The 27,206-nt window shown below is 37.0% G+C and overlaps 2 protein-coding genes and 1 long non-coding RNA gene across 6 annotated transcripts; 2 read left to right on the forward strand and 1 right to left on the reverse strand.

Annotated features, from left to right (window-relative positions):
* The first annotated feature begins 43 nt into the window (after positions 1 to 43).
* LOC122051862 (DNA repair protein RAD51 homolog 2-like) lies at positions 44 to 27,206 on the forward strand. Of its 4 annotated transcripts, none has more exons than XM_042613166.1 (12): positions 44 to 178; positions 246 to 359; positions 439 to 582; positions 3,104 to 3,207; positions 3,283 to 3,346; positions 3,606 to 3,661; positions 3,817 to 3,897; positions 5,033 to 5,098; positions 5,209 to 5,300; positions 5,392 to 5,508; positions 26,660 to 26,803; positions 26,895 to 27,206. In XM_042613166.1, the coding sequence occupies exons 1-12, from the start codon at positions 95 to 97 to the stop codon at positions 26,945 to 26,947; spliced, it is 1,119 nt and encodes a 372-aa protein (XP_042469100.1). In that variant the 5' UTR covers positions 44 to 94; the 3' UTR covers positions 26,948 to 27,206. The 4 variants fall into 4 exon arrangements, with proteins under 4 accessions (XP_042469100.1, XP_042469101.1, XP_042469102.1 ...); XM_042613167.1 differs by having other exon boundaries at positions 5,455 to 5,508; XM_042613168.1 differs by lacking the exon at positions 3,817 to 3,897.
* On the reverse strand, positions 19,603 to 21,055 carry LOC122051863. The gene is made up of 2 exons (XM_042613170.1): positions 20,700 to 21,055; positions 19,603 to 20,621 (listed from the first exon to the last, which is right to left on the reverse strand). The coding sequence occupies exons 1-2, from the start codon at positions 20,948 to 20,950 to the stop codon at positions 20,405 to 20,407; spliced, it is 468 nt and encodes a 155-aa protein (XP_042469104.1). The 5' UTR covers positions 20,951 to 21,055; the 3' UTR covers positions 19,603 to 20,404.
* On the forward strand, positions 21,527 to 22,736 carry LOC122051864. The gene is made up of 3 exons (XR_006131574.1): positions 21,527 to 21,669; positions 21,764 to 21,882; positions 22,360 to 22,736. It is a non-coding gene; the product is annotated as an uncharacterized LOC122051864 (long non-coding RNA).

Consider the following 27,206-nt stretch of genomic DNA (forward strand, 5'->3'; position numbering starts at 1 on the left):
CGATTCAGATTGAATTAATTTTGGTGGTTTTGACTTCATCTGGGTGGAAAGGATTTGAACGGAGCAGGCTAGAGGGAAGCAATAGGGCGGCGCGATGTCGAACAAACTCATCAGCCAGATGGGTCTTCCCTCTTCCCTAGCGAACGTCTTCTCGGCTCGAAACATCTTAACCGCCAAGGCAAATCGATCCGAATCCTCCTCTCTTATTCCTGCTCTAGGATTTCTCATTGTCCTTCCACTCGCAGGACGCCCTCTCACTGCCGGAGTTCGACCTGATGGCGCTTCTGGACGTCGATCGCGACCAGGTCAGGACCGCTGTCGCACGCATAAGCGAAATCGCCTGCCCTCCCTGCCGAACGGTGCATTACAGACCTCGATCGACTACGATTTTTTGTCCTGCTTTCTGCTTCTCTAATTGATGCTTCGGCGCTTCTGCAGGCTCTATCGCTCATGGAGGACCGCGCGCTGACCGGGGGCTACCTCCCTACGCGTCTTCTTGGGCTCGACCGCGCTCTTCGCGGCGGAATTCCGTTTGGTGCTCTCACGGAGTTGGTCGGTCCATCAGGAATTGGCAAGACCCAGGTTTTGAATCTGTTCCGGTTGTTGCATTATGTTTTCTGTTTTACTTTGACGATGAACTGCTACATTTGACATATTGTCTTAAGGTATTGTTATACTTGTTGGGGATGTATGTTTCCGATGATATAAGAAAAAAATTTGGGCACAATAATAGGGCTGTAAACAAGCCGAGCCGAGCCGAGCTTTGGGGTGTTCAAGCTTGTTTGATAAGATAACCGAGCCGAGCCGAGCCGAGCTTAAAATGAACCAAGCTTTTGAAATGAGTGTTCAAGCTTGGCTTGGTTTATTTTTTATGAGCTTGAGCTTGTTTGAAGCTTGGCTTGAGCTTAGTTCATTTAGATGTTATCAAGCTCTCAATTCAAGCTTGGGTTGAGCTTGGTTCGAGCTTGGCTTGAGCTTGGTTTGAGCTTGGTTCGTTTAGATGTTATCAAGCTCTCAATTCAAGCTTGGGTTGAGCTTGGTTCGAGCTTGGCTTGAGCTTGGTTCGAGCTTGGCTTGAGCTTGGTTTGAGCTTGATTCGTTTAGATGTTATCAAGCTCTCAATTCAAGCTTGTTTGATTGTTTGAAACTTTAATTGTTTGATTGGTTATTAAGATTGATAATTTAAATTTATTTATTTATTTTATTTTATTTTATTTTATTGTTTATTTAGCATATTGAAAAGAATTTATTAATAAATATTGTTCGTGAACATTGTTCACGAACGTTGTTCACGAACATTGTTCACAAACGTTGTTCACGAACGTTAACGAGCTGAACACATATGTGTTCAAGCTTGTTTGTTTAGCTTAACGAGCTGTTCAAGCTTGTTTGTTTAATTAATCTAATATATATTGAACGAACATAAACAAGCTCTTACCAAGCCGAACACCAAGCTTGTTCACGAACGCTTGGTTCATTTACAGCCCTAGGCACAAACAAAGAAGCTAAACTCTCGTTCTCCAATACATCCATGATAATCTTATGGTTAGGTCTGCTCGATCTATAGTTGAGTATTTGGTTAAGCTGGGATAAAATTGTGAAAAAAATTATAAATAACTTGCAATGATAAATGCTAATGCGTGCACCAACTATTTCATAGTATTTAACTAATGCTTTTTATTTAGTTTAAATAGCACATCGGCATGAATGAAATATTAATGTAAAAGAAAGTCTAGACTAAGATTATCACTAACCTTCAAACTTGGATTTATTCTAGTACTAACCCACTGTTAAATGCCAATTATGTGTCATGGTCTCGCAAAGTAGTCATATCAAATTGTACGCTTATATTTGGCATTTAAAATAGTTTAGGGTTTGCAAATGAGATAATATCTTTAAATAATGTCAAAATAAAAAAAGCAACTTTAAAAGCAAAAGTTATTCACCAACATCTCATGGCATTGTAGGTTTGACTTTTGACAAAAATGGTTTTTACATTGAAGGTTTGGATAGCAGACCGAATGATGTTTTGTGATAAGCAACAATTTTTAATCAACATAGTACTAATAAAGTTGATTATTTTTGTTTTTTTATGACAACAGCTATCATGATTTAATTATTCTTGAGTGCATGGTGCTCAGTCTAAGATCTTTTATCCTTGATGTATTACATAGTTTTTCAACGTTGAGCAACATTCCATGAGCTTCTGAGAAAGAGTGAGCAAAAGTGCATAGGCGAAACAAACAGTTTGTGAAGTCAATTTATTAATGCTCAGTCGACAACCATAGATGACAATTGTTAAATAAGATAATCAATAGATTAATAAAAGAAGAAAGACTTCTGACAGTTTTTCTTGACTTGAGGAGAAGCTCGTGACACCATTTTGGCACATTGACATACAATATAATATATGTCAATTTGCCGAAAGAAAGACATGTTAGAATGTACCATCACCACCAGTGTCATAACAATAGGGATTGTAACCAATAATTTTTCACATGGGTTACTAAGGATATGGATTTAGCTAGTTTTAAGCTGAGTAGAACTCAGAGTACATATATGAAGTATAACTTTATGTGATGTGCATATTTGTCACACGAACAATTAAGATCAAGAATAAGTAATTATATTTAATTATATTTGGTTTTTATTATTATTTGGATTTTTATAATTAATATTAACATTGAATAGGTTCATGTTGACTAATTTATTCAAATAGTTCGTCTTCTCTCTAAGACTATAGCAATTTTCATATGAGTTTCAAATAGTTGCCAATTTACAATGACTGGTTCACTATTTCATATTGCCAATGAAAGGATACTGATATCTATAAGCAAATCTATCATTCTTTTCATAATAGTTGGCTGTATAGATTTGCTGCTAGCTTGTATGCATCAGCCAAGACTTGTAATATCCATTCCATTCAGCAGTCTATCATGCTTACAATAAGAACTTTGATCCAAGTATCAGATGCATTCCTTGGAACATTGCAAAGTATTGTTTCAAATAATTATTTTACTATGTTTTGTTTCTTTTCCTTAGAATTAAATGTTAAAAGTATGATCGTATTGAATTGACAATGTTCTTCTTGTTCTCAATGCAGTTTTGCTTAAAGCTGGCTCTGTTGGCAGCCTTGCCATCTAGCTATGGAGGATTAAATGGCCGAGTAATTTATATGGATACTGAATCTAAATTTCATTCTACCAGGTATTGCATTTGACTCTGAATTATGTAAAAAATTTCCACAAGTATCCTTATCATCTGATTTGAACACTATGACAGGTTGATAGAAATTGGTAGAAGTAGTTTTCCTCACATATTTAATTCAGAGGGAATGGCTCAAGAGGTCTATTTATAGTTGTTTTTTCTTGAATGTTCTTTGTCATTCATACTACCTGGTGTTACTTTGTACCCCTTCTTGCAAAATCATTTAGCAAATACCATCCAATTATAGGAATATGATGAAAATCAGCTGAAAAAATATGTTGCAAATTTTTTTTTGGCAAGATTTATTTGTCGAATAGGACATCAATCTAATTATGGCAGATAAGTGTATTAACAGGTGATTGATGGGTTCAACTTTTTTTCCTGTTTTAATTTTGCAGATGGCTGGAAGGATCATAGTTTTGCGACCTGCATCATTAGATGAATTGACTGAGAGGTATGTGCAAATGCTTTGTATGTTGGAGGGAATTTCCCTTAGTCATTTGATATATCATAAAGGAAATGACAAATGGGCATTGCTGATTCTTATCTATTTTAGTGTTCTGTATGATGAACTACTAACAGTAGTTGTAGTTAATTTATATGTTGCAGTTTGCAACAGATTCAGCTGATTATTCTCCAACATGATGTAAAGTTGTTGATTGTTGATAGCATGGCTGCAATTCTTGTGGGGTGATGTCCTTTCTTTTACAGTTTCGTAGGCTCATTATGACTACATAATGTGTGAATATCAATGATTAATACTATTATTTTTGACTTAATGTAATTATAGAAAAATTTTATGATCTACAATTAATCCAATGTTGAGCATTGTTTTACTTTAACTGCAAAGTTATTAGCTCTCCTTGCCTTTCCTAAACTTATCCATGTGAGATAAACTTAGATTGGTTGTAAGGGGCTTCAATTTTGTTAATCTTATTTGAAAAACAACCAGTGTCCATTGTCATTAACAAGAATGATATGCATCAATTTTACACCCAGCTTGTTCTTGATGTATGCTAATGATATGGAAATACTTATCATATATACCATGTTTTATTAAAATTATATATTTATGTTAACAAAAGCTGGTGCTTAGAAAAAAGAACTTTCTTATGGACTAGAAATTTGGTATTCTGGGCTAAGTAGACAGCACTATCACACTTCACGGCATCTATCACCCATGGTTATGCACAATTAGAATATTCTATCATTATGCTCATTATTGATATCTCCTTTAGACTAATTATGTGAATGTATCTTTTGTTGATAATAATAAACAACAATCAATTATTTTGTCTATACTAATTTGTTGAAAACTTTCTTACAAAGTTTTTTTTTTTCTTCTTTGAGATGAATGGAGAGTGAACCTACCCCATATTTAATCAAGATATCAAATATGTACAAAAGATATTTGTGTTCTCAAGTAGGAGAACCAGATAAAATGTAAACAAAATTACAAAACAGATCATGAATAAGACCCATGTTTGATTGTTCTAGTTGGCTGCTAAATCAAAATCATTAGGTGAATGAAATGAGAAATGACAGAGTCGACAGTTGTGTTCCTTCCAAAAGTAACCTAGTAAAAAATGGTTTCTCAATCTTGTTTTCTTGTTTGTATTTGGGTGACAAGAAGCATCAAATAGTGCAAATTCCAATGTAAGAGGGAGGTTATCTTTTAGCCAAATATGGATTATGGGTTTATGTTAGGTAACATAAGGTCATGCAAACACTTCTTGATAGTTTGAGCTATTCACACATGACAAATATGTCTTAAAGTTGTCCTTTTGAATTTGGCAATTGTTAACTTCATGTACGGCTTGCATAGAGAGAATGAAAGGAGCACAACTGGACAGAAGCAACATTCATGCCATTTGCCACTTTCATTTCTCAAGTAAAGATTTTTCCTGCCATTGTCAAGGCTTTAACATTTCAAGTCCCAACCTTTAGTGTCGAGTTTCAAAGTTTGCCATCTATGGGATAAACCCTTCTAAATGTATATAGGTCCCTTGCTGAATTTTCACAAATTCCTATTGTGGTGACAAACCAGGTGCGGAGTCAGAATAATTATGAAGTTGTTCACTATCCATTCCAAGGTTAGATGGATGTGTGTGTCTATGGGAGGTTATCTTTTGGTTGGTTGTTAACTCACTTAAATCGCTAAATCTTATGTTAACTATTCTACAGGTAATACGGATAGGACAAGCTGCATGCTTGAAAAGCTAGAGTCTCACTTAATTGCTTCTTTAGGGATCCAATGGGCTCATGCTGTAACCATCCGTCTCATATTTGAGGCTCACTCTGGTCAGTATACTCCTCAGATTTTAGTTTAGAATCAATTATTTTCAGAATTTCCCTATGCTTCATTAAACCAAAATACACTAAAATGGGCAAAATTGTTTCAGATTTGTGTTGGAAAGACTAACTTATTGATGATCTGCTTAACAACATCAGTCATATCACTTTCTGATATGAATTTTCTTCTGAGCTGAAAGTCTTGTGACAATGTGTTTCAACTATCAGACATCTTAAAGAAAAGTCTAAACATATTGAATTGTTACTCTACAAGATGCTTAGGAAAATGATAAACTATCCATTTCTCAACATTTCCCTCTTTCTTCCTCTCTCTACTTCAGGACGATGAGTCCAACACCCAAGATGTGCTTTGCAATCTCAGCTGCTCAAATCATGCCACTAAACTATGGAGAAGATAGTGATTCTTCTCCTATTTTTTTTTTTTTTTTGGATGAAGGTAAATTGTATTAATTAGTCAAGGTCTTACATTGTAACCACTCAAAAATCGAAAAACATGGGTTTGGAGCTTCCTAAGTGTCCTCTCGACATTTGGTACATGTCCCTCATATTGACATCTATTGCGGACATGCCAAATTAAATACACCATGCAAGACATCCCTAAGTGGCGAGCTTTAGTTAGCATTCTATCACTGTGGTAGTATCGGTGGAAGATTTCCGTCAATGTCATGGCTGATTTGGAGCCAATTTCTGCCCATAGCTCCTTACTGATGGAACAGCTGAAGAAAAGGTGATTCATAGTTTTATCTGCCTGTTGGCAAAGTGGGCTGGTTTTGCAAGTCTCGAATGATATGTTGTCCTTTGTGCGTATCCGCCTGTTTGCAAGGAGCCAAACTGTGAATGGGTGCTTCGGCATGAGGTAAGGCTTCCACACCACTAAAGCCCACTCTTTTTTGTCACTCTTGGGCTTGAAGTAGTCATAAGCAGCAGCTGAACCACGCCGCAACTCACCGTCAAACCAAGAGGACATAACTGCCGCCCCTTGATGTGCATTGCCGGCCTGGAGTTGTATCTTGACCCTGATTTGTAAGAGGCATTTGATGAGGGGAGAATCTGATCTCTTGGTTTGCCACTCCCATAAGTCAACTTGTCGGAGGTATCAGTGATGAACCCAGCACATCCAAAGCGAGTCTTTCATCCGTTGGATGTTCCACAGCGATTTGGACAGCAATGCAGAATTCTAGGCTCTTAAGTCACGAAGTCCGTAGCCTCCTTCCTTTGCCAAGTACATGGTGACCCAATAGATGGGTGGGTGCTTGGTGGACCATACAAAAGACCAACATAGTGTATATATCTTGTCTATCATTGCACAAGGGATCGGCAAGATTGAAAGCCAAAAGCACTTGATACCTTGGAGGACTGACTTCACCAATTTGAGTTTGCCGGTGTAGGATAGCGTTTGTTTTGGCCATGAGGCTAGTTTCCTCACAATCACTTCAGTCAAGGACCCATGGTTACTGGTCCTTAGCTTCTCCTATGCAAGAGGGATGCCGAGGTAGCAAAATGGGAAGGAGCCATGTTGGAATCCAGTAATTTCCAGCAATCTGTCCGCTGTTCTATCATTGACTTCAGCAAGGAGAAAGCTGGACTTGGAGAGGTTTGGGTGAAACCCAACCATGTCTCCAAAGTCCTTAAGGAAGCCCGCTATCAAGGCAATGATGTCTTCATCTACTCAGGTGAAGAGAAGGAGGTCATCTATATAAGCTAAGTGTGTGATGTTTGTTCTAGCACACATCGGGTGGAAGTTGAAAGTTGGCTGCATTGACGTAGCCTTAAGCATCCATGAGAATACCTCTAAGCACAATCCAAATAGAAAGGGAGATAGTGGGTCCCCTTGTCAGAGGCCTCTTCTCCCTTTGAAGAATCTATACATAGCGCCATTGAGTGAAACCGAGTAGGTGACGGTGGTAACACATTCAAAAATCTAGGAGATGTACTGCTGTGGGAATCCGAAGCATTGAAGGACAACCATCAAAAAGGACCGAGTCAAATGCCTTTTAGAGGTCGACTTTGAGCACACAACTTGAAGATATCCTTTTCCTTGCATATTTCCGCAGTAGCTCTTGTGCTAGGTGGATGTTTTCTACGATTGAGCGGTCTTCAACAAACGTCGCTTGAGCTAGGTTGAGGAGATTGCTAGTGGCTGATTGTAGTCGAGATGCCAAGAATTTGGAGATGATTTTATACACCACGGTGCAACACGATATCGGCCTGTAGTTTGCAACAAATGTGGCATGCTCGATTTTGGGAACTATGACTAGTAGTGTGTGATTCCATTGCTTGAGGAGGTGACTTGAGGTAAAAAATTCCTTGACTGCCTCATACATGTCTGAGCTCACTGTTTGCCAATCTTCTTTGAAAAATTTGGAGGCATATCCCTTTGGTCCTGGGGCATGCTCATTGCCGATGTCAAACAACGTTGTTCGTATCTCTTCATTGGTGATTCGAGTTGTGAGGAGCTATTGTTGTTGCATTGTTAGTGTTAGCCCAAATATGTTAGCTCCCCTTTCTAGCGGCGAACAAGTTGTGAAGTGGGAGACAAATTCATTAGCCACCTCTTGCAAGCACGTCATTTGTTCACCGGAAGCTTTGGTAATATGGCCACTATAGTATTGTGTTTGTTGTTTCGTTTGGCCAGATCATCAGATATTTACAATTTGCTCGTTGTTGATAAAAGGATCTTTCCACCTCCGACAACCTACTAGCTGTGGCCTGCAAGTGCATATAGTTATCGAGCTTGGGTTCGCTCGATAGTATCCATTGTTGGGCGACATCTAACTTAGTAGCTCGTTGTGCTTTATGGGAGATGTTTGAAAATGTTGCTTGTTTAGCACCGTAGCGACGGTGTGAGTCGAGTTAGCTTCTGTTTGAGCCGGAATTGAGCATTTTTGGTCGCTCTTCCCAAGAGTTAATGAGCAGTCCTTGAAAGTCTTCATGCAACACCCACATATTATGAAACTTGAAAGACCTTGTTGGTGCATAGAGCAGATAGTCAAACCTAAGTTTTGACAAAGGTTCAAAGTTAAGTTTCATTGTGATCTAACAAGGTTGACTAAGTGTGCAAGTACTTCAACTAGAAAGTCCTAGTAGGTCAAGTTGACTAGATATTAGGCAAGGTAAAAGTGTGGACACTAGGCAAAGGGAAACCCCTAGTTGCGGCTAGGTAAGGAAGTCCTGATCTTTGGGAATGGGCAAAAAGGTCTTGCTCGAGTGAATTGAGCAGAAGACTTGGTAGATCAAGAACGTTAGACAAAAGTTTTAGGAGTTGAGGACACTAGGCGGGAAGCTCGTGTTAGAATGTATACTAAAAGCCTAGCTTTTGGTATAAAACATTTATCTAGAAATAAGAATCACATTGGTCAAATGTCTACATTTGTGATAAATGTAGTTGTTCAATTAATTTATATTGTAGATAACATGGTGTGTGGTGTCACACACAGAAGATCATGTTATCAGTACCTTATAAATTATAAACAGTAGCTCACGATCATGATGGAAAGGAACAAACCATTGGAAGGTCGTAGTGTAATTAGGTGTTAGTTTATCTTAACTATATAATTACACTAGTACACTAAGAGTGTATTGAGTAGGACCATTAGAGGTCGTTTCTTTTATACTGACTTTATAAAGGAACAAAGACCTCAGTTATTATGGAAGTGTGTGCTCTTAATCCTAATATAATAACAAGCACATATATTTGATATTTATTTCTTTAATTTATCAATGGGTGAGATTTAGTTCGATGAATCAATAAGCCCGATAAGTTGGGAAATGATATCACTTATAGTGTGTTGTTGATTATAGAAGGAAGCGTGTCCTAGTAATCTAGGTTGAGAATGTCCCCAAGAGGAGCTCATAAGGATTGTCATGTTAAACCCTGCAGGTGGACTTAGTCCGACATGACGATGAAGTTGAGTGGTACTACTCTTGGAGCTAGATATTAATTAAGTGAGTTGTCAGTAACTTACTTAATTAGTGGACATTTGTTATCTTAAATACAGGAAGACTAACACACTCATAATAAGAAGGAGCTCAAAATGTAATTTGGGATTGGTGCGGTAGTTCAATAATAGTTCTTTAGTGGAATGAATTATTATTGATGAAATTAAGTTGTGTGTTCGGGGCGAACACGGGATGCTTAATTTCATCGGGAGACCAAAACCAATTCCTCCTCTCGGTCCCTATCGTAGCCTCTAGTATATAGAGATTTATACCCACCGCATACCCACCTTCTTACCCATCCAATGGGGCCGACCAAGCTAGCTTGGAACCCAAGCTAGGGTCGGCCAAGACCAAGTGGATGAGTCATGTAGGTGGCCGGCCAAAGCTTTGGTCCCAAGCTTAGGTGGTCGGCCACTAGAATATTAAAAAGGATTTTTATTAAAATTATTTCTTATATGGATATCATGATTTTAAAAGAGAGTTTAAAAATTAAAAATTTCCTTTTATAACTTTCTACAAAAGATTAAGAGAAGAGATTAATCTCTTTCCTTATTTGTAGTTTAAAAGGATGGTTTTAATTTTTGGTTAAAACTTTCCTTATTTGTAAATCATCTACATGTTTAAAAGAGAGTTTAAAATTTGAAATCTTTCTTTATTTGTTGTTTAAAGGAGGATTTTAAATTTTAAGAAAACTTTCCTTTTTAACCATGTTCATGATTTAAAAGAGAGTTTAAAATTAAATATTCTCTTTTATAAGTTTCTACAAAAGATTAAGAAAAGATTTGATATCTTTCCTTATTTGTAGATTAAAAGAGATTTTAATTTTTAGAGATAACTTTCTTTTTATCCACATGTTAAAAGAAATATTTTAATTTATTAAATTTCCTTTTTATAAACCAATCATGAAGGGATAAAAATTATTGGAGAAATTCTATAAATTTCCGGAAGCAAATAAGGAAGTTTTAATTGGTGTTTAAAATTTTATTTGCTTGGAAGTTTATTGTTGTGGCCGGCCAAATAAAATTGAGAAAGAATTTTATTTTTAATTAAATAAAATTTCCTTTTCAATAGCAAAAGAATTAAGGAAGTTTTATTAAAATTTCCTTATTTGCCAAGATCAAGGATTATAAAAGAGGGGGTAGAGGAGGCTTCAAGGCTAACGACTCTATTCTATTTTTCTCCCTCTTTTCTTCCTTGGGTGTGGCCGGCCCTTTGTTTTCTCTCCTCTCCTTTGTGTGGCCGAAACTTTCTCATGGTGGAGATAGCTTTGGTGGCCGGATCTAAGAAGGAGAAGAAGGAGAGAAAAGAAGCCTCTTTTCTAGCATCCCTTGGAGCATGGTGGTGGTGGCCGAACCTCTTCATCCTAGAAGAAAAAGAAGGTGCTTGGTGGTTCTCATCTCGGAAGATCGTTGCCCACACAACGTCCGAGGTTAGAAGAGGAATACGGTAGAAGATCAAGAGGTTTTTCTAAAAGGTATAACTAGTAATTTTTCTTTCCGCATCATGCTAGTTATTTATGGAAATAATACCAAATACAAGAGGCTTACGATTCTAGTGTTTCGAATATGTTTTTCGAAGTTGTGTTCTTTTGTTTTATTTTTCCTTGTGATTTGATTGTTCTTTTCGGTTAACCTAAAGTTATTTTAGGAAATTAAATATTAGATTTCTATAAAAGGTTTTGTCTAGTCGGTGGTGGTTGCTCCCATATCCAAGAAGGCCATGTGCCTCGCCACGTCAGTACTGGGAACCAATTATGGAAATTAATATTTAATGGAATTAATAACTTAAGGTGATTTGGGTCGAACGTGTTAAGTTCCGCAGGAGATCCAAGTCAAAACTTAAAAGAACAAATAGATTAAGTTTTGGATCAAACTTGTTAAGTTCCGCAGGTGATCCAAAATTTAATTTAAAAGAACACATGGTAGCTAGGAAAAGGTTCAGACCTTTGTACAAAATTTTTGTACAGTGGAACCTCTAGGTTTTCCGAGTAGCAACCAACAATTGGTATCAGAGCTAGGGTTTTGCCTCTGTGTATTTGGTATTAGTTTAATTATGCACATGTCATACATAATTTAGGCAGGTTAATAGTAGGATGTGCTAACTTTGTGGATGCAGGATCCAACTATTATGGCTTATAGTTATTATGTGTGTGATTGGACCTTGGACATGTCAAGGACATTTTATTGTGTGTGCATGATTGTATTATAAAATACAGCAGTAGCTGTATTTAGTTTTATTAGGATTTTATTTTTGATCTAGATACATGTACATTCCTTTTATGGAATATAGGATCAAAATGTAAAATTCTATTTATGTCGCGGATCGAATCTTGCAAAGCGTGGAACCTTCTAAGGACCAGAGGCGCAGCGGAACTAGGAGCAAGATGGATGCGATAGCTAGACCCGGTGGCAGTAGCCAAATATGGCAGCAGCTTGGGATGACAACACACGGAAGACAACTAGAGATAAAAGCCATAATAGTTGAAAATTAGATTTTCTATTTATTGCTTTTATATTGTGCTGTGTGTGCATGTTAGTTTACATATTTAGTAGGCTAACATAGTTAAAATTCCTCATTTATAAATAACTAAGTGGGAGAGGGATTTTTAAGTAAATCCCATGGTCTCCATTACTGGTTTGTAAGTGATGCAAACAAGCTTGCGCGTTGGCTCTGAGTGCCTTCCTCCATAACGGATGAGCTTGTTTGTGGATCACTAAAACAGACTTCCATTTTTGGATGACTATAAGAAGTTAATTAAGAGCATGTGATCTTCCCCAACGGAAGGGGCATAATCTTATTAATGGACTTAGTGTCAAGTAATGGTATACACTTAGACACATCTAATAGTATCCTCCCCATCGGAGTCACTGCTATTATTTGTGTGACCAAATGATACCAACTATTAATTTTATTTGTCAAAAAGTTAGGTTGACAAGATAATAAAATTAATGGGTTAAAACCCTCCTTTTACAAATGTTGAATTTGTATACGTCCACACTAACGTGGCATGCAAAATTCACGGTGTTTGAGGTGTTGGTGAATTTAAATAATATTGTTTGAGGAATCAATATTTTTTTTTCAAAAGTTTTTGACCAAATATTTGATCAAAGACAGATCAATTATTAATTTTATTCGTTATAAAGTAAAGTTGACGAGATAATAAAATTAATGAATTAAATCTCCTCTTCGATTTTGTATACGTCCACACTATCGTGGCATACAAAATTCATGGGATTTTTAAGGAGTTGATCTTGACCAAATATTTTTGTGATTCTTAGGATTTAAATATTTGTCAATCCCCTAGTAGTCATACTATAGAAAAGGCTTAGTAATCCCAATTGCAATGATTGGAAATAGGACTTGGACATTAAGGTAGACTGTCTTCTTAAAACTAAGAACAACATAGGTGTATTTAATTTATTAGTTGAAACATGTTTAGTGGTGTTATCTACCAGAACCTGGAGTGTAGATACAGATGCCATTAATCATGTCCGCAATTCATTGCAGGGTTCCAGGAAACCCGGCAACTAAATGAAAATTAAAACACCGTCCACATGGGCACTACTGTAAAAATGGTAGCTGTTGCAGTGGGAGATGTTTATCTTTTGATAAGAATAAAACATTGATTTTTGAGTAATTGTCTTTACGCACCAAGTTTAGAAATAACTAGTTTTCAGTTTCTAAACTATTCAAAGAACTTGATATTCTGCCTCTTTTAATAACAAAGTTGTTATTTAGAAAAAGAGGGAAGTTATCTGTTCTGGTACGTTGGTTGGCAATTTATAAATCCAATAACTCTCACGATGCAACAAATGGAAATTAGTAACACATCTTCTAACTTTAAGAGAAAGTAACCTTCGAAAATGAACCAATTATATCTTTGGCTTCTAAGGCTAGGTTATATTAACTTGAGTAAGATTCATTGGTAGCTGATGAACTTTTGGGTTCATTAGTAGTGGAAATCTTTCCAACCTACGAGTCTTACTTGGAAGGAAAAATAACCAAGAAGCTTTTAAGTCTAAGGGGTATGGAGTCAAAGATATGTTGAAATTGGTTCATTCTGATTTGTGTGATCCTATGACTATCCAGAAAAGAGGTAGTATTGAATATTTCGTCTATTTTATATACAACTATTCAAGATACAAATAAATTTACTTAATGTACTGCAAGACTAAGTACTTTGATTAGTTCAAAGAGTACAAGGTTGATGCGGAGAAATGTTAAAGTAAAAGTCACTATGGTAAGATCGTAGTGGCAAGTACCTCTTGGGAGAATTTATGAGTTATTTATCAGAAGTAGGGATTCAATCCCAACTAACTGCACCTGGTACACCCCAACAGAATGGTGTAGAAAAAGGAAGATATAGGACTCTTATGGAAATAAGTAGATTGATGAGTTATTAAGAATATTACCAAAATCATTTTAAGGATATACTCTGGAAACGGGAGTGAATATAGTACCTTCCAAAGTCAGAACTCTCTACTCATATAGAATTGCTGAATAGGCGTAAGCTTATTTCGAAGCATATTCGGATTCGGGTAGTCCAGCACATATGCAGAAGAGAGACAATGATAAGTTGGACAGGAATTCACTTGTTTGTGGGTTATCCTAGTGAAATGAAAGTAGGTTTATAGTCTTAAAAATCATAAGGTCATTGTTAGCATCAATGACCGATTTTTAGAAAAGGACTATGTAATAAACCATGTGCCCATAAGAAAATTTGTTCTTAAGGAAATAATTAAAGGCATGTCTAATCTAGTACCAACTGTACAAGATGAGATACCACAAGGAAACTGCAACACGTATCACAAATGATACACAATTGCAGAAAGTGCCTTGTCGTAGTAGGAGGGTTGTTAGGCAACCTAAAAAGATTCATATTTTGGGAGAGTTTTTGGACTCGATCCCTGGAGGACATGAACCTGATCTCCGGAAATATGACGAAACACTCCAAGATAAAGATGCAACATCTTGGCAAAGAGTAATGAATAAAAGAATTAGAATATATGTATTCTAATAAAATCTGGAAGCTTGTAGAACCACTAAATGGTGTAAAAGCATTTGGGTATAAAAAGGTCTATAATAGGAAAAGAGGGATAGACAGGAAGGTAGAAACTTTCAAAGCAAGGCTAGATGAAAAAGGAAACTTTTTCACTGGTAGTCATGCTTAAGTCTATTCGGTTTCTTTTATCTATTTGGTAAGTGGATGTCAAGAAAGCATTCCTTAATGGAAGTCTTGAAGAAAGCATCCATATAAAGCAACCAAAAGGGTTCATTGCAAAGGGCTAAGAGCATCTTGTGTGCAAACTCAATCAGTCTATGGACTGATACAAAGCTTCAAGGTCTTGGAACATCCAGTTTATCAAAGTAATCCAGACCTATGGATTTATTGAGTAAACGGATAAGTCTTGTGTATACAAAAGATGTGAAGGAAACGTGGTGGTATTTCTTGTACTATACGTAGATAACATTTTTGGTAGTTGGAGACAATATCAAAATATTGTCAGAAGTAAGGGTATGGTTGTCCAAATAATTCGATATAAAGGACTTGGGAGAATGTATATATTTTTGAGATCGAAGTAATAAGGGATCGTAAGAAAAAATATATTTTACTTATCCCAAGCTTGATACATCGGAAAAATCCTTGCTCGTTTTAAGCATACAAAACTCCAAGAAAGGTTTCTTACCTTTTAAGGATGGAGTAACTTTATCTAAAGATATGTCTCTGTAGACATCAAAGGAGATAAAGGAAATAAAGGCAGTTCTTTATACTACGGCTGTTGGAAGCCTAATGTATGCTATGCACGAGATCAGAAATCTGTTTTGCCAAGGGCATAGTTAGCAGATATCAAAGTAACCCTGGACAAGGACAGTGGACTGTAGTAAAGTATATATTGTAGTACCTTAGAGGCACTAGAGATTATATGCTAGCTTAAAAGGCAGTTAATTTAGTCCTTGTGGGTTGCACAGATTTTGACTTCCAATCGGATAGGGACAATAATAAGTCAACCTAGGGGTTTTGTGTTTACTTTAGGAGGTAAAGTCATAACTATGGAAGAGTGATAAGCATAGGTATTTTTCTGGACTTCACCATAGAAGCTTAGTATATGGTAAGCCTCTGAGGTAGCCATAAAAGCTGAATGACTTAATAATCTCAAGATAGACTTAGATATGATTTCTGGTTTGTCCAAAGATTATTACAATTTATTGTAATAATATTGGTGCAGTAGCAAACTCGAAGAAACCATAAGTCTATAAAGGCAAGTAAACACAATAGAGCGCAAGTACTACCCAATACGAGAAATTGTATAACGAGGAGAAGTTGTTGCCGCCTAGATTGCATCAGATGATAACCTAAGGTCCTTAAGGCAAGAGTTTTTTGAAAGGCATGGAAATCAGATGTATGGCAGCAGATATGGCAGCTTAGTCTTTTAGTAAAAGTGGGAGATTATTAGAATGTATACTAAAAGCCTAGCTTTTGGTATAAAACATTTATCTAGAAATAAGAATCACATTGGTCAAATGTCTACATTTGTGATAAATGTAGTTGTTTAATTAATTTATATTGTAGATAACACGGTGTGTGGTGTCACACACAGAAGATCATGTTATCAGTACCTTATAAATTATAAACAGTAGCTCACGATCATGATGGAAAGGAACAAACCATTGGAAGGTCGTAGTGTAATTAGGTGTTAGTTTATCTTAACTATATAATTACACTAGTACACTAAGAGTGTATTGAGTAGGACCATTAGAGGTCGTTTCTTTTATACTGACTTTATAAAGGAACAAAGACCTCAGTTATTATGGAAGTGTGTGCTCTTAATCCTAATATAATAACAAGCACATATATTTGATATTTATTTCTTTAATTTATCAATGGGTGAGATTTAGTTCGATGAATTAATAAGCCCGATAAGTTGGGAAATGATATCACTTATAGTGTGTGTTGTTGATTATAGAAGGAAACTGTGTCATAGTAATCTAGGTTGAGAATGTCCCCAAGAGGAGCTCATAAGGATTGTCATGTTAAACCCTGCAGGTGGACTTAGTCCGACATGACGATGAAGTTGAGTGGTACTACTCTTGGAGCTAGATATTAATTAAGTGAGTTGTCAGTAACTTACTTAATTAGTGGACATTTGTTATCTTAAATACAGGGAGACTAACACACTCATAATAAGGAGCCCAAAATGTAATTTGGGATTGGTGCGGTAGTTCAATAATAGTTCTTTAGTGGAATGAATTATTATTGATGAAATTAAGTTGTGTGTTTTGGGCGAACACGGGATGCTTAATTTCATCGGGAGACCAAAACCAATTCCTCCTCTCGGTCCCTATCGTAGCCTCTAGTATATAGAGATTTATACCCACCGCATACCCACCTTCATCCAATGGGGCGGGCCAAGCTAGCTTGGAACCCAAGCTAGGCCGCCAAGACCAAGTGGATGAGTCATGGTGGTGGCCAAAGCTTGGGTCCCAAGCTTGGGTGGACCACTAGAATATTAAAAGGATTTTATTAAAATTATTTCTTATGTGGATATTATGATTTTAAAGAGAGTTTAAAATTAAAATTTCCTTTTATAACTTTCTACAAAAGATTAAGAGAAGAGATTAATCTCTTTCCTTATTTGTAGTTTAAAAGGATGGTTTTAATTTTTAGTTAAAACTTTCCTTATTTGTAAATCATCTACATGTTTAAAAGAGAGTTTAAAATTTGAAATCTTTCCTTATTTGTTATTTAAAGGAGGATTTTAAATTTTAAGAAAACTTTCCTTTTTAACCATGTTCATGATTTAAAAGAGAGTTTAAAATTAAATATTCTCTTTTATAAGTTTCTCCAAAAGATTAAGAAAAGATTTGATATCTTTCTTTATTTGTAGATTAAAAGAGATTTTAATTTTTAGAGATAACTTTCTTTTTATCCACATGTTAAAAGAAATATTTTAATTTATTAAATTTCCTTTTTATAAACCAATCATGAAGGGATAAAAATTATTGGAGAAATTTTATAAATTTCCGGAAGCAAATAAGGAAGTTTTAATTGGTGTTTAAAATTTTATTTGCTTGGAAGTTTATTATTGTGGCCGGCCAAATAAAATTGAGAAAGAATTTTATTTTTTATTAAATAAATTTTCCTTTTCAATGGCAAAAGAATTAAGGAAGTTTTTATTAAAATTTCCTTATTTGCCAAGATCAAGGATTATAAAAGAGGGGGTAGAGGAGGCTTCAAGGCTAACGACTTTATTCTATTTTTCTCCCTCTTTTCTTCCTTAGGTGTGGCCGGCCTTTTGTTTTCTCTCCTCTCCTTTGTGTGGCCGAAACTTTCTCATGGTGGAGATAGCTTTGGTGGCCGGATCTAAGAAGGAGAAGAAGGAGAGAAAAGAAGCCTCTTTTCTAGCATCCCTTGGAGCATGGTGGTGGTGGCCGAACCTCTTCATCCTAGAAGAAGAAGAAGGTGCTTGGTGGTTCTCATCTCGGAAGATCGTTGCCCACACAACATCCGAGGTTAGAAGAGGAATACGGTAGAAGATCAAGAGGTTTTTCTAAAAGGTATAACTAGTAATTTTTCTTTCCGCATCATGCTAGTTATTTATGGAAATAATACCAAATACAAGAGGTTTACGATTCTAGTGTTTCGAATATGTTTTTCGAAGTTGTGTTCTTTTGTTTTATTTTTCCTTGTAATTTGATTGTTCTTTTCGGTTAACCTAAAGTTATTTTAGGAAATTAAATATTAGATTTCTATAAAAGGTTTTGTCTAGTCGGTGGTGGTTGCTCCCATATCCAAGAAGGCCATGTGCCTCGCCACGTCAGTACTGGGAACCAATTATGGAAATTAATATTTAATGGAATTAATAACTTAAGGTGATTTGGGTCGAACGTGTTAAGTTCCGCAGGAGATCCAAGTTAAAACCTAAAAGAACAAATAGATTAAGTTTTGGATCAAACGTGTTAAGTTCCGCAGGCGATCCAAAATTTAATTTAAAAGAACACATGGTAGCTAGGAAAAGGTTCAGACCTTTGTACAAAATTTTTATACAGTGGAACCTCTAGGTTTTCCGAGTAGCAACCAACAGCTTGCGGGGTCGAGGACACTAGATAGAAGTTTAGACGAATTGAAGATTAGACGTCTAGCAGGAAGGGCGAAGGTCAAGATTAGATATTGAGCAAAAGCCCAAATAGATCTGGAGGACCGGATGTTTGGTAAGTCAGGTAAATCCTCCTGAGAGGAGTAGGTGAGAACGCGTTCTCTTGAAGTGAACAGTATACGTTGGTCTGACCTAGATTTCAGCGAAATTCAAAAGTCAAGATCGGACAGTTCCGAGACGGTCAAGATGTATTATCTTTATTATGCTTGTGTACTAACTCTGTGATGCAGGCAGACAAAGCTAGTGACCTGGAAAAGTACGCTGGAAGATTCTAGGCGCGTGGATATGTTCCAAGCAACCATCCCTGGTCTGGATGGACTCGAACCCTAGCCATGTGTGCAACTGAGTTGGCACGCTCCGATTGGCCTGCGCACGTAAGCTTTCAGGCACTCGGGAGGGATCCAGACCCCTGGGAAGGGATATAGGTGACTCAAATAGAGTTTCGCTCTAACTTAGCGACGAAAGTAGATCAGATAGTCCTCGGTGGAGGCGCCTGGAGTTGGTCCAGCGCATGGAATAGGCTATAAAAAAAGCTTTCGATCAAGAGCTCAGCACAACATTCTTCTACACTGAATGACTCTCACGTTGCTCCGAAACTCCACTACAATGCCGAAATACTGTTTTGACAACTACGATCAAGTCTACACTTCATTCTTGTTGTCGGTATCTTTAATTTCTATGCTTAATATTCATATTCAATTCTTTGTACTTAATTGAATCTTTAGTGGATTTTTCAATGAAAGCGATCAACGATCGTGAGTCTTGGACTAGCAGCACAGGTTGTGAACCAAGTAAAAACAAAATTTGTTAGCATTATGCTTATTTATCTTATTCTTTATTTCCACAAAAAACTATGAAAAAACGACACACGCTATCCCCCCCCCCCCCTCTCTCTAGCACTCATCTTCGATCTTACAGACCTTTGTTTATGTTGCAAACCTTGAAGCATCGTGGGCACATAGCATGAGTGGTCAGAGAGGCAGTCCGGTGGTAAGAATTCTACAAAACTGTGGAAGTCTTCAAGTAGCAATTGTGTGTTAATCAATACACGATCCAACTTGCTCTAGACAATACCATTTGTTCATGTTAAACGACATCCCATTGACTGTCGCTGAATTGTTACTTCAAAGTTCTGAATTTCATAGTGTCACCGGCTTGCCTCCTTTATCCTGGGTCGATAGCAAGTCATTGAAATCACCGAGCGCCATCTATGGTTCGCCGATTGAATCTCCTAGCTCAATTAGGGATTGACACAGCGGCCTTTAGGCCACGATGCTATGAAGTCCATACACAAAAGTCACCAACCGTGATTTTACAGTGTGTTTGGCAATGTAAGAGCTGTGCCTCAGCTCGTAGGATGTTCAAATCAACTAGATGTGGGTTCCAAAGCACCAAATGCGACCACGATTAGAGAATTGAAAGTTATGGTCAATTTTCATACCTGAAAACTATCGTGGGAGGGTAGCATTGACATCCTTTTTTGATAATTTGGTTTTCAATATTCCCAAAATTGTTATTCGTCGCTGATGAAGGTGATGCTAGGCCCCCTTCTGTTTTAGGGTCTTATGGAAGCCCCTTATGTTTCAACTTGCGATCTTCATGTTGCAGCGTGGACACTACGTCCATCCTCACCGTCCTGTTGGGACAGTCCCATTCCGATCACGTGCACAGGTTGATGTAGAGTTGGAATCTATCGCAGCAGAGGTCTCTGCACCACTACTTTCCGTGTTGGTGTTGGATGTTGATGCTTGAACCAGTGCACATTTTGATGAAGAGGGGGCTTCGTGTGTCTACTGAGCAGTCACAGCTTCATGGCCACTATGGGTTTTCTGATCCATTGAACTTGGCAAGTCGATAGCTGTAGTTGTGCTCGCTGATTTGCCCAAGTCGTTGTCTGTGCTCGCTTGTTTTGCACCGTTGTTCTCCATCTCATGGGGTTGTGGTGCAATTGGGGTTCCTCCTTGAGCATACAGGCTCCAGGGCAGTGCTCTCTTGAAGTTGTTCAACCTAGTCGGGCAATGCATTAGGGCATTAAGCGCGGAAGGCTGCAGTGGTTGCTTCTGTTGGGTGGGTCCAATAGTGTACCTTTGTCCACTTGAGAGTGACCGCTTGTTCGGCAATTGCAATTGAGGGTGTGGATCTTGTGTTGGCTCGGGGCAAGCCTCCTCCTTGTTTGTTGCTCGACAATTCTCCTTGGTGTGCCCGATCCTGTGACAACTTTGACAAAACTCAGGCGTTGTTTCATACTCTACTTGGAGGTTGATTTGGGCTCCTGTTAGCAATGAGATTGACACTGTTTGCATTTGTTCTCCCTCCATATCCACTTCAATCAGCATCCGAGCATAGGTGAGTCATTCCTTGGTGTGCGTGAGCTTGTCGGTGTGAAATGACCTGCCTATTTTAGAGCCAAGCAAATTGAGTACGCGCTTTGTCCAGTAATCCACTGGTACGGATGAAATGATGGTCTTCCTCGAAGAGAAAACAGCGGGGCATTACCTTCAAGAAGAATGTGCTACCATAAATAAAATGAGGACCACCTCCAAGCACTCGATCTTGATCCGATGTTGTACCAAATTGTAAAACTGTCCATCCACTTTTGTGCATATAGAAACGATATGAAGTCCTCCATCGCTTGACAACTGCCATCATGTCGTCTCGTCCAGGGTTGCACCCCATGAAGCATCCAACTAGACAGAATCCTATCAAGTCTTCCACCACGTCGATGTCATCATAGCCTATTTTGAGCATCTTTCCTTGTCATTCCAACGGAGTTAAGCGCATTGCTGTACTCGTTCTCCAATTGTCATGGAATAAGCTGTCCCAAGTCCTCGAAGGCCCCTTGCTTGGTCGATTGTGTTCTCCCCTATCAATTGGCTCAGCAAGTTGCTTCGGTTCGCTGTGTAGGATATCTTCTAGGTTTATTTGTGCCAGTGGGTAAGGTAGGATTAAAGGCGTGCCCGAGGCGTCAAGCGCACAAGGCGTTGGGAAAAACGCCTTCTCCCACGCGAGGCGGGCGTTGTTCGTCAGGCGTGCGCCTGGGCGCGCCTCAACGAAGGTGCGATCGAAGCGCATCGCGCAATCGTTCACGTTCACGATTTCCAGATTTGTAACCAAAAAAACATTTCAAACATAATTTGGTTTGGAATTAGGGCACGAAGAAGAAAAGGATAAAAGGGAAGAACAAGAAGAAACCTGAATTTGAAGAAGAGTCGCCCAGGTATTTCCTTCGCCGTCGTCGTCGCTGCTGCTGAGTCGCGTTGTTGTCCAGGTATGTGTTTTTTCCATCTTTTTTTTTGTTTTTCTATTCTTTACTTCATCTTCTTCTTCTCTTCTTCTTCTTTTGTAATCTTCTTCTTCGCTTCTTCGCTTCTTCGCTTCTTCGCTCCTTCGCTTCTTCTCTTCTTTTTCTGTTATTTCTTTTCTTCTTCTTCTTCGTTTTCATTGTTAAATATTTCAACGTTTTTTCATCACCTTCGTTTTCTTCTCTCTGTTATATCTTCTTCCTCTATTTTCTTTTTTTTCCCCTTCTTGTTGACAGTAAAACTGCTGCTGCTGTCCCATTTTTTTCCTATTTTTCTTTTTGTTTTTTGTTTCCTATTGTTGGTACTGTAAAAAACTGCTATCCAGTTTTTTATTTTGTTGTTGGTCCTTTTTTTTTCTTTTTTTCCCCTGTTTTTCTTTTTTTTCCTATTTTTCTATTGCTGGTACCAGTGGTATAGTACTTTTCTATTATTGTTGGTGCTAGGTACAATACCTTTCTATTGCCTTGTGATAGCTGGTCTGGTTGAGAACTTGCAGTTGCCTTGTGATTGTGAGGTATGGCTACGATTGATGACTTTGACCATTGATGTTACACAAGTGAAAGTGAATATGAGTTCTTGGAAGTTCAACAAGGAAAAATATTCTCTTATGTTTTTGACAAGTGCAAGGCAAGCTCAAGATGGTTTTGCAAAAATGAATGCATGTATGGATTGGATTCTTGAAAATAAAAAAAAAAGCATAACTATGGTCTTATCTTAGGATTTTGACAATTGAACCATCAATTTTTTGTTGTTGTTGTAAATGCAACTTGATACCATACATTAATAATATTATAGAAAGAAAAGCATATGTGAGCTTTTATAGTCTTGAGTAGAAATATGATTCCATCTTATGTTTTTAACACGTATAAGGCCATCATATGTCTTTGCAAAAACAGTTTGATGACTAAAAATGAGTCATTTTGACAATTTTTAAATTTTTTTTTATAAAGGCACACCTTCCTAGGTGTCTAGGCCTTGTTTGGTTGGGAATTTGTATAAAACTTTTTGTTGTTTATGGGAAAAAAAAATTTGAAAGATGAGAAGGGTACATATTTAAAATTACTTTTTAAAACATGCATGAATTTATTAGAGATGAATGATGTGATAACTATTTTTTTTTATTTAAATTTCCGATGACTTTTTTGAAATAGAAATTTTTCACAAACTACACAAGACCAAATATTTTATATTATTTTTTCTTGAAAAGAACCATGACCGAGTAAAATGACCATAAGGTATTTTCGAAAAAAAACTTGGCTGTCTTTTTTAACCATCTTAACTCAAAAATATTTTTTCTTTGTAGAGACTTATGAATCCAATGGTACTTTTTTTTTTATTTTGCATGTTAGAAAAAAAATAGATTTAATTCAATGAAGCTAGGCGTATTTTGGAAATGAAAACAATAGAGAGAAAAGTCAGAGTTGCATCTATCGAGGAAAAACTTCAAGAGACATGTTTAAAATGGTACGAATATGTACTTAGACGATCAATAAATACTCTAATTAGGTGATGTGAAACTATGACAAAATATATACATCAAACAATGAAGAGAAAGACCAAAAAAGATTTGGAGTAATAGTAAAATATGATAAATTTTATTTAAATATAGATGATGATATAGTAGGGGATAAAGTTCAATGACGTAGAAGTATCCATATGGTCGATCCCCATCTAGTGGGATTAAGGATTGATTGATTGATTGATTGATTGTTGTTGTTGTAAGCTAAGGGTATTTTGTACGTAAAATGTAGGTGTATACTTTATGAAAAATCAAATTGTGGTTTGTGATTTGGAAAATACTAAATGCATTATGCGTCCTTTGGGAAATTTTACCTATGATGAAACTTAGGAAGCTTAAATCGCAAAGGTTTCTACGTTATTCTCCTCCTCTATTGAGAACTAGACTTCGACGAGTTGAATGGTTATATAGCTGGAATGTGATTTGCTACATTTTATTTTATTTATTCAACCAACGGTTATATTTTCCAAGAGTTTACCAATTGTGCTCTCCTTTTCACTAAAGTGAGAAGTCATCTAGTTTTTGCAATAATGAGTGGTTGATCGATGTTGGCTTTGTTAAAGGGGTTTGAATGGCGTGCGTGCTAGTGTTGGTCGATGATAACATTTAGGTCGCGTTTGGTTAGGCTTAATGTAATCTAGCTTGTAATGTAATCTAATTTGTAATATAATGTAATTTAATCTTGATTACATTACTACGTTTGGTAATGTAATATATGTAATCTTTAATTACAATGGTGATTACATTCTTTTGTTTGATGTCTAATATTTTTTATAAGGAATGTAATTCGTATTATTATAAAATGACAAAGATATCCTATGACCTTTGCCAAAGGCAACGGCCGATGGCGGCAGCTGCCGCACCTCTATCGGAGCTAGAGGGTGGCGACCAGTGGCCGACGGTGCTTGGAGGTGACGGTCGGCGGGCGGTGGCGATCGACGGCAGTGGCGGCCGACGACTGTGGCTAACGGCGACACTAGGAGTAGGGGTGTAATCGAGCCGAGTCGAGCCGAGCTGAACTCTTAAATGTTTGAGCTTGGCTCGTTTATAATCGAGCCGAGCTCGAGCTTTATTTAACGAATATATTCATGGCTCACAAGCTTATTCGAGCTTTTATCGAGCCTAAACGAGTTTAATAAATATAAATTATAAATTTAAATATTCATTAAAAACTAAATTATATATTTAAAGAAAATTATAATATTCTTATTAAAATTTATAATTTTATTCTAATAAATAAATTTAATATATTTGTTTATATTTTTCATAAGTAGAATGTAAAATCTATAAATTCAATATCAAAACTATTTTTTTTTTATTTAAAAGTTGATTCATGAGCTTAACGAACGTGTTCACAAGCTAACGAGCCGAGTATTGTGAAGCTTGAGTTTGGTTTGTTTATCTTAATGAGCCTCATTAAACGAGCTCAAAAATTGAGCTTCGAATAGCTCACGAGCAGCTTAGTTCATTTACACCGCTAACTGGGAGGCGATGGCCGGTGGCGATCAGCGGCGGTGGCCAAAGATGGTTGTCGGTGGTGGTTGATGGCGGTGGCTAGCAGCGACGGCCGGCGGCGGCACCCGGAGGCGACGGGCGAGGGTGGGCGTGACCAATTGATGCTGAAAATGGACTAGGGGTATATTTGACATTTAAATTTTAGTTAAACAGTGACCTTATAATGTAATCGGATTACATGGTGTTAGCCTTGTAATCCAAATTACAAAACTTTGTTACCTTTTGTAATCTAGATTACATTACAGCTTTAAAACTGTACCAAACAAAGTAATTAATATTGTAATGTAATCTTAATTACATTACAAGGCAGATTGCATCCTATCAAACGTAGCCTTAATGCGAAATGACATTCGGATGAGACAATATGAGGGAAATTGCAATGGTGGAAGCCTGATATTGATTCAAATGAAAGATGATTGAAGGAAGTTGAGAGTTTTTGGCAAATGACATTCAAGTGAGTTGTGTTGGATGCTGAAGGGTGACTTCAATCAAGGTTGATGATTGTAAACTTACTATTGAAGGAGGCCATGGACCAAGCAAAGATGTGGATGGATTAACTAAAGAAGTGATAGCAGCAATTGTTCAAAGAGAGAATTGCACAGAGCGAGAAGGCTGCAAGGTGCCGATAAGGGTTAATATAATCTAGGCGATGGTCTACTATAGTAGTGCTGGTGCAAGTGAGAATAGGGCAGCACTTTGATGTTGTGGGACTATGGTTGCAGGACTAAGGATGATCTGGGAGGTAATTATAGGATAGGATAAAACGGTGAAAGAACACAGTGTCTATGAAATGAGTAGTATGTCTACATTCATCAAGGGATCTCACAATAATTATGAGTATGGATTATACGGGAGAGAAGGAGAAGGAACGCTGTGTATGGAATGAGTAGTTTGTGTACCTTCAACATGGAACAATGGTGTGTATCTGTCATGACAGATCTGGTACCTTTGACACCTTCATGTAGGAGCATGGGTTTGGTTCTAATGTCATTGATGCGGTACAAGATTGTGTACTTCAGTCAATGATATGATAAAAAAAGGTAAGGAGCAAGAGGAATATCTCGAGGAACTGTTGAAAATGATTTAATTCATAATTCCATTGCCGTGCAATTATATATTACACCAAAGGTAAAAATAATAATAATAGACTTAGTTAATTGACTCTTTTTTATCTTCATTTTTAATTCGTGAAGGTGTCTGACTGTGAACGCACACATGATCTTTGTGTTGTTTCATGCCTCTTCAAAACAAGGACGATTTGGAGCTTTAGCACCATCACATCTTGAAATTTATTTTGTCATGTTTGATTGTGTTTTTGCATCACTATCAACCCAATTTATGTTGGCATGTAAGTCCAGAAAAGTTGGCTATTGGGCTTGTAAAACAGCAACCAGCAGTTTGCAGTGTGTCTCACTATTTGGTGATCCTCAAATCACTATATCCTTTTTAGTTAATGTTAAATATAGTTGTACTCATATTTTCTACTCTAATTGATTCAATTTAACTAACTAGATTATGTTTGAACTTACCAAGTCGGTGCAAACGTGGAGATAAAATTTGGCATAATGATCCCGTTCAGCCATCTCAACCTTTTGTCTTTGCTACATTAAATTATTTCTATTGCTTTAATTTTCTGTGTTATTTCAACTTTTTTTTAATATGTTATTTTTTTGTCCAACATTCTAACCCATGATTTTATCATTTTGTAGGTCAGAGGTTTATTAAGATTTCAAAATCTCCCACATCCCCGGCAATAGCATTTCCGTTCCTTGTGAAGTCCTCTGGAATTGCATTGCTAAGTGATGAAGGTCTAGAAGTTACAGGCTCGGAGATGAGCACAATACGATGTGAAGGTGTGTATTTGAGAATGTTATTATTTTAACTACTTCAATTACTATAAGATTAACTTCTATTGTAAATTTGGCTTGCTTCTATAAATGCCAGGCCTAAACGTTCTTGTTGAGGGAGCTGAACCATTCCCTCATCTTGGATGCTAATCAATGGTATGTTTCTTTTGCACTTAGCATCCAGAATTTTTTGTTCTGCCAGGTTCGTTTGAAAGATGCACTTGCTTGGTTCCCTGTGGTGGTTCTATATTTTGTGTTCTTATGTTGTGTTGTTTGTTTATTGGGATTGACTCCCAAAAATTCTTCAAAATGGGCATTTCTAAACATATAGCTAGCTTGTATAATGGAATTGCTGCATCATGAGTAAGAATATGCTCTTCATTTTGTCTTGAAAATATTTTGAAAGACA

The sequence above is a fragment of the Zingiber officinale genome, chromosome 3A (genome assembly GCF_018446385.1).
Source record: "Zingiber officinale cultivar Zhangliang chromosome 3A, Zo_v1.1, whole genome shotgun sequence".
Lineage (NCBI taxonomy): Eukaryota > Viridiplantae > Streptophyta > Magnoliopsida > Zingiberales > Zingiberaceae > Zingiber > Zingiber officinale.

Coding starts and splice junctions, on each gene's coding strand:
- LOC122051863 (XM_042613170.1), bottom strand. CDS start 20,950: ATGCTGATTGAAGTGGATATGGAGGGAGAACAAATGCAAACAGTGTCA. Junction 20,622..20,699: donor TCACTCTCAAGTGGACAAAG/GTACACTATTGG, acceptor TTGCCCGACTAG/GTTGAACAACTTCAAGAGAG.
- LOC122051862 (XM_042613166.1), top strand. CDS start 95: ATGTCGAACAAACTCATCAGCCAGATGGGTCTTCCCTCTTCCCTAGCG. Junction 3,208..3,282: donor TCTAAATTTCATTCTACCAG/GTATTGCATTTG, acceptor ACACTATGACAG/GTTGATAGAAATTGGTAGAA. Junction 3,662..3,816: donor TTAGATGAATTGACTGAGAG/GTATGTGCAAAT, acceptor TATATGTTGCAG/TTTGCAACAGATTCAGCTGA.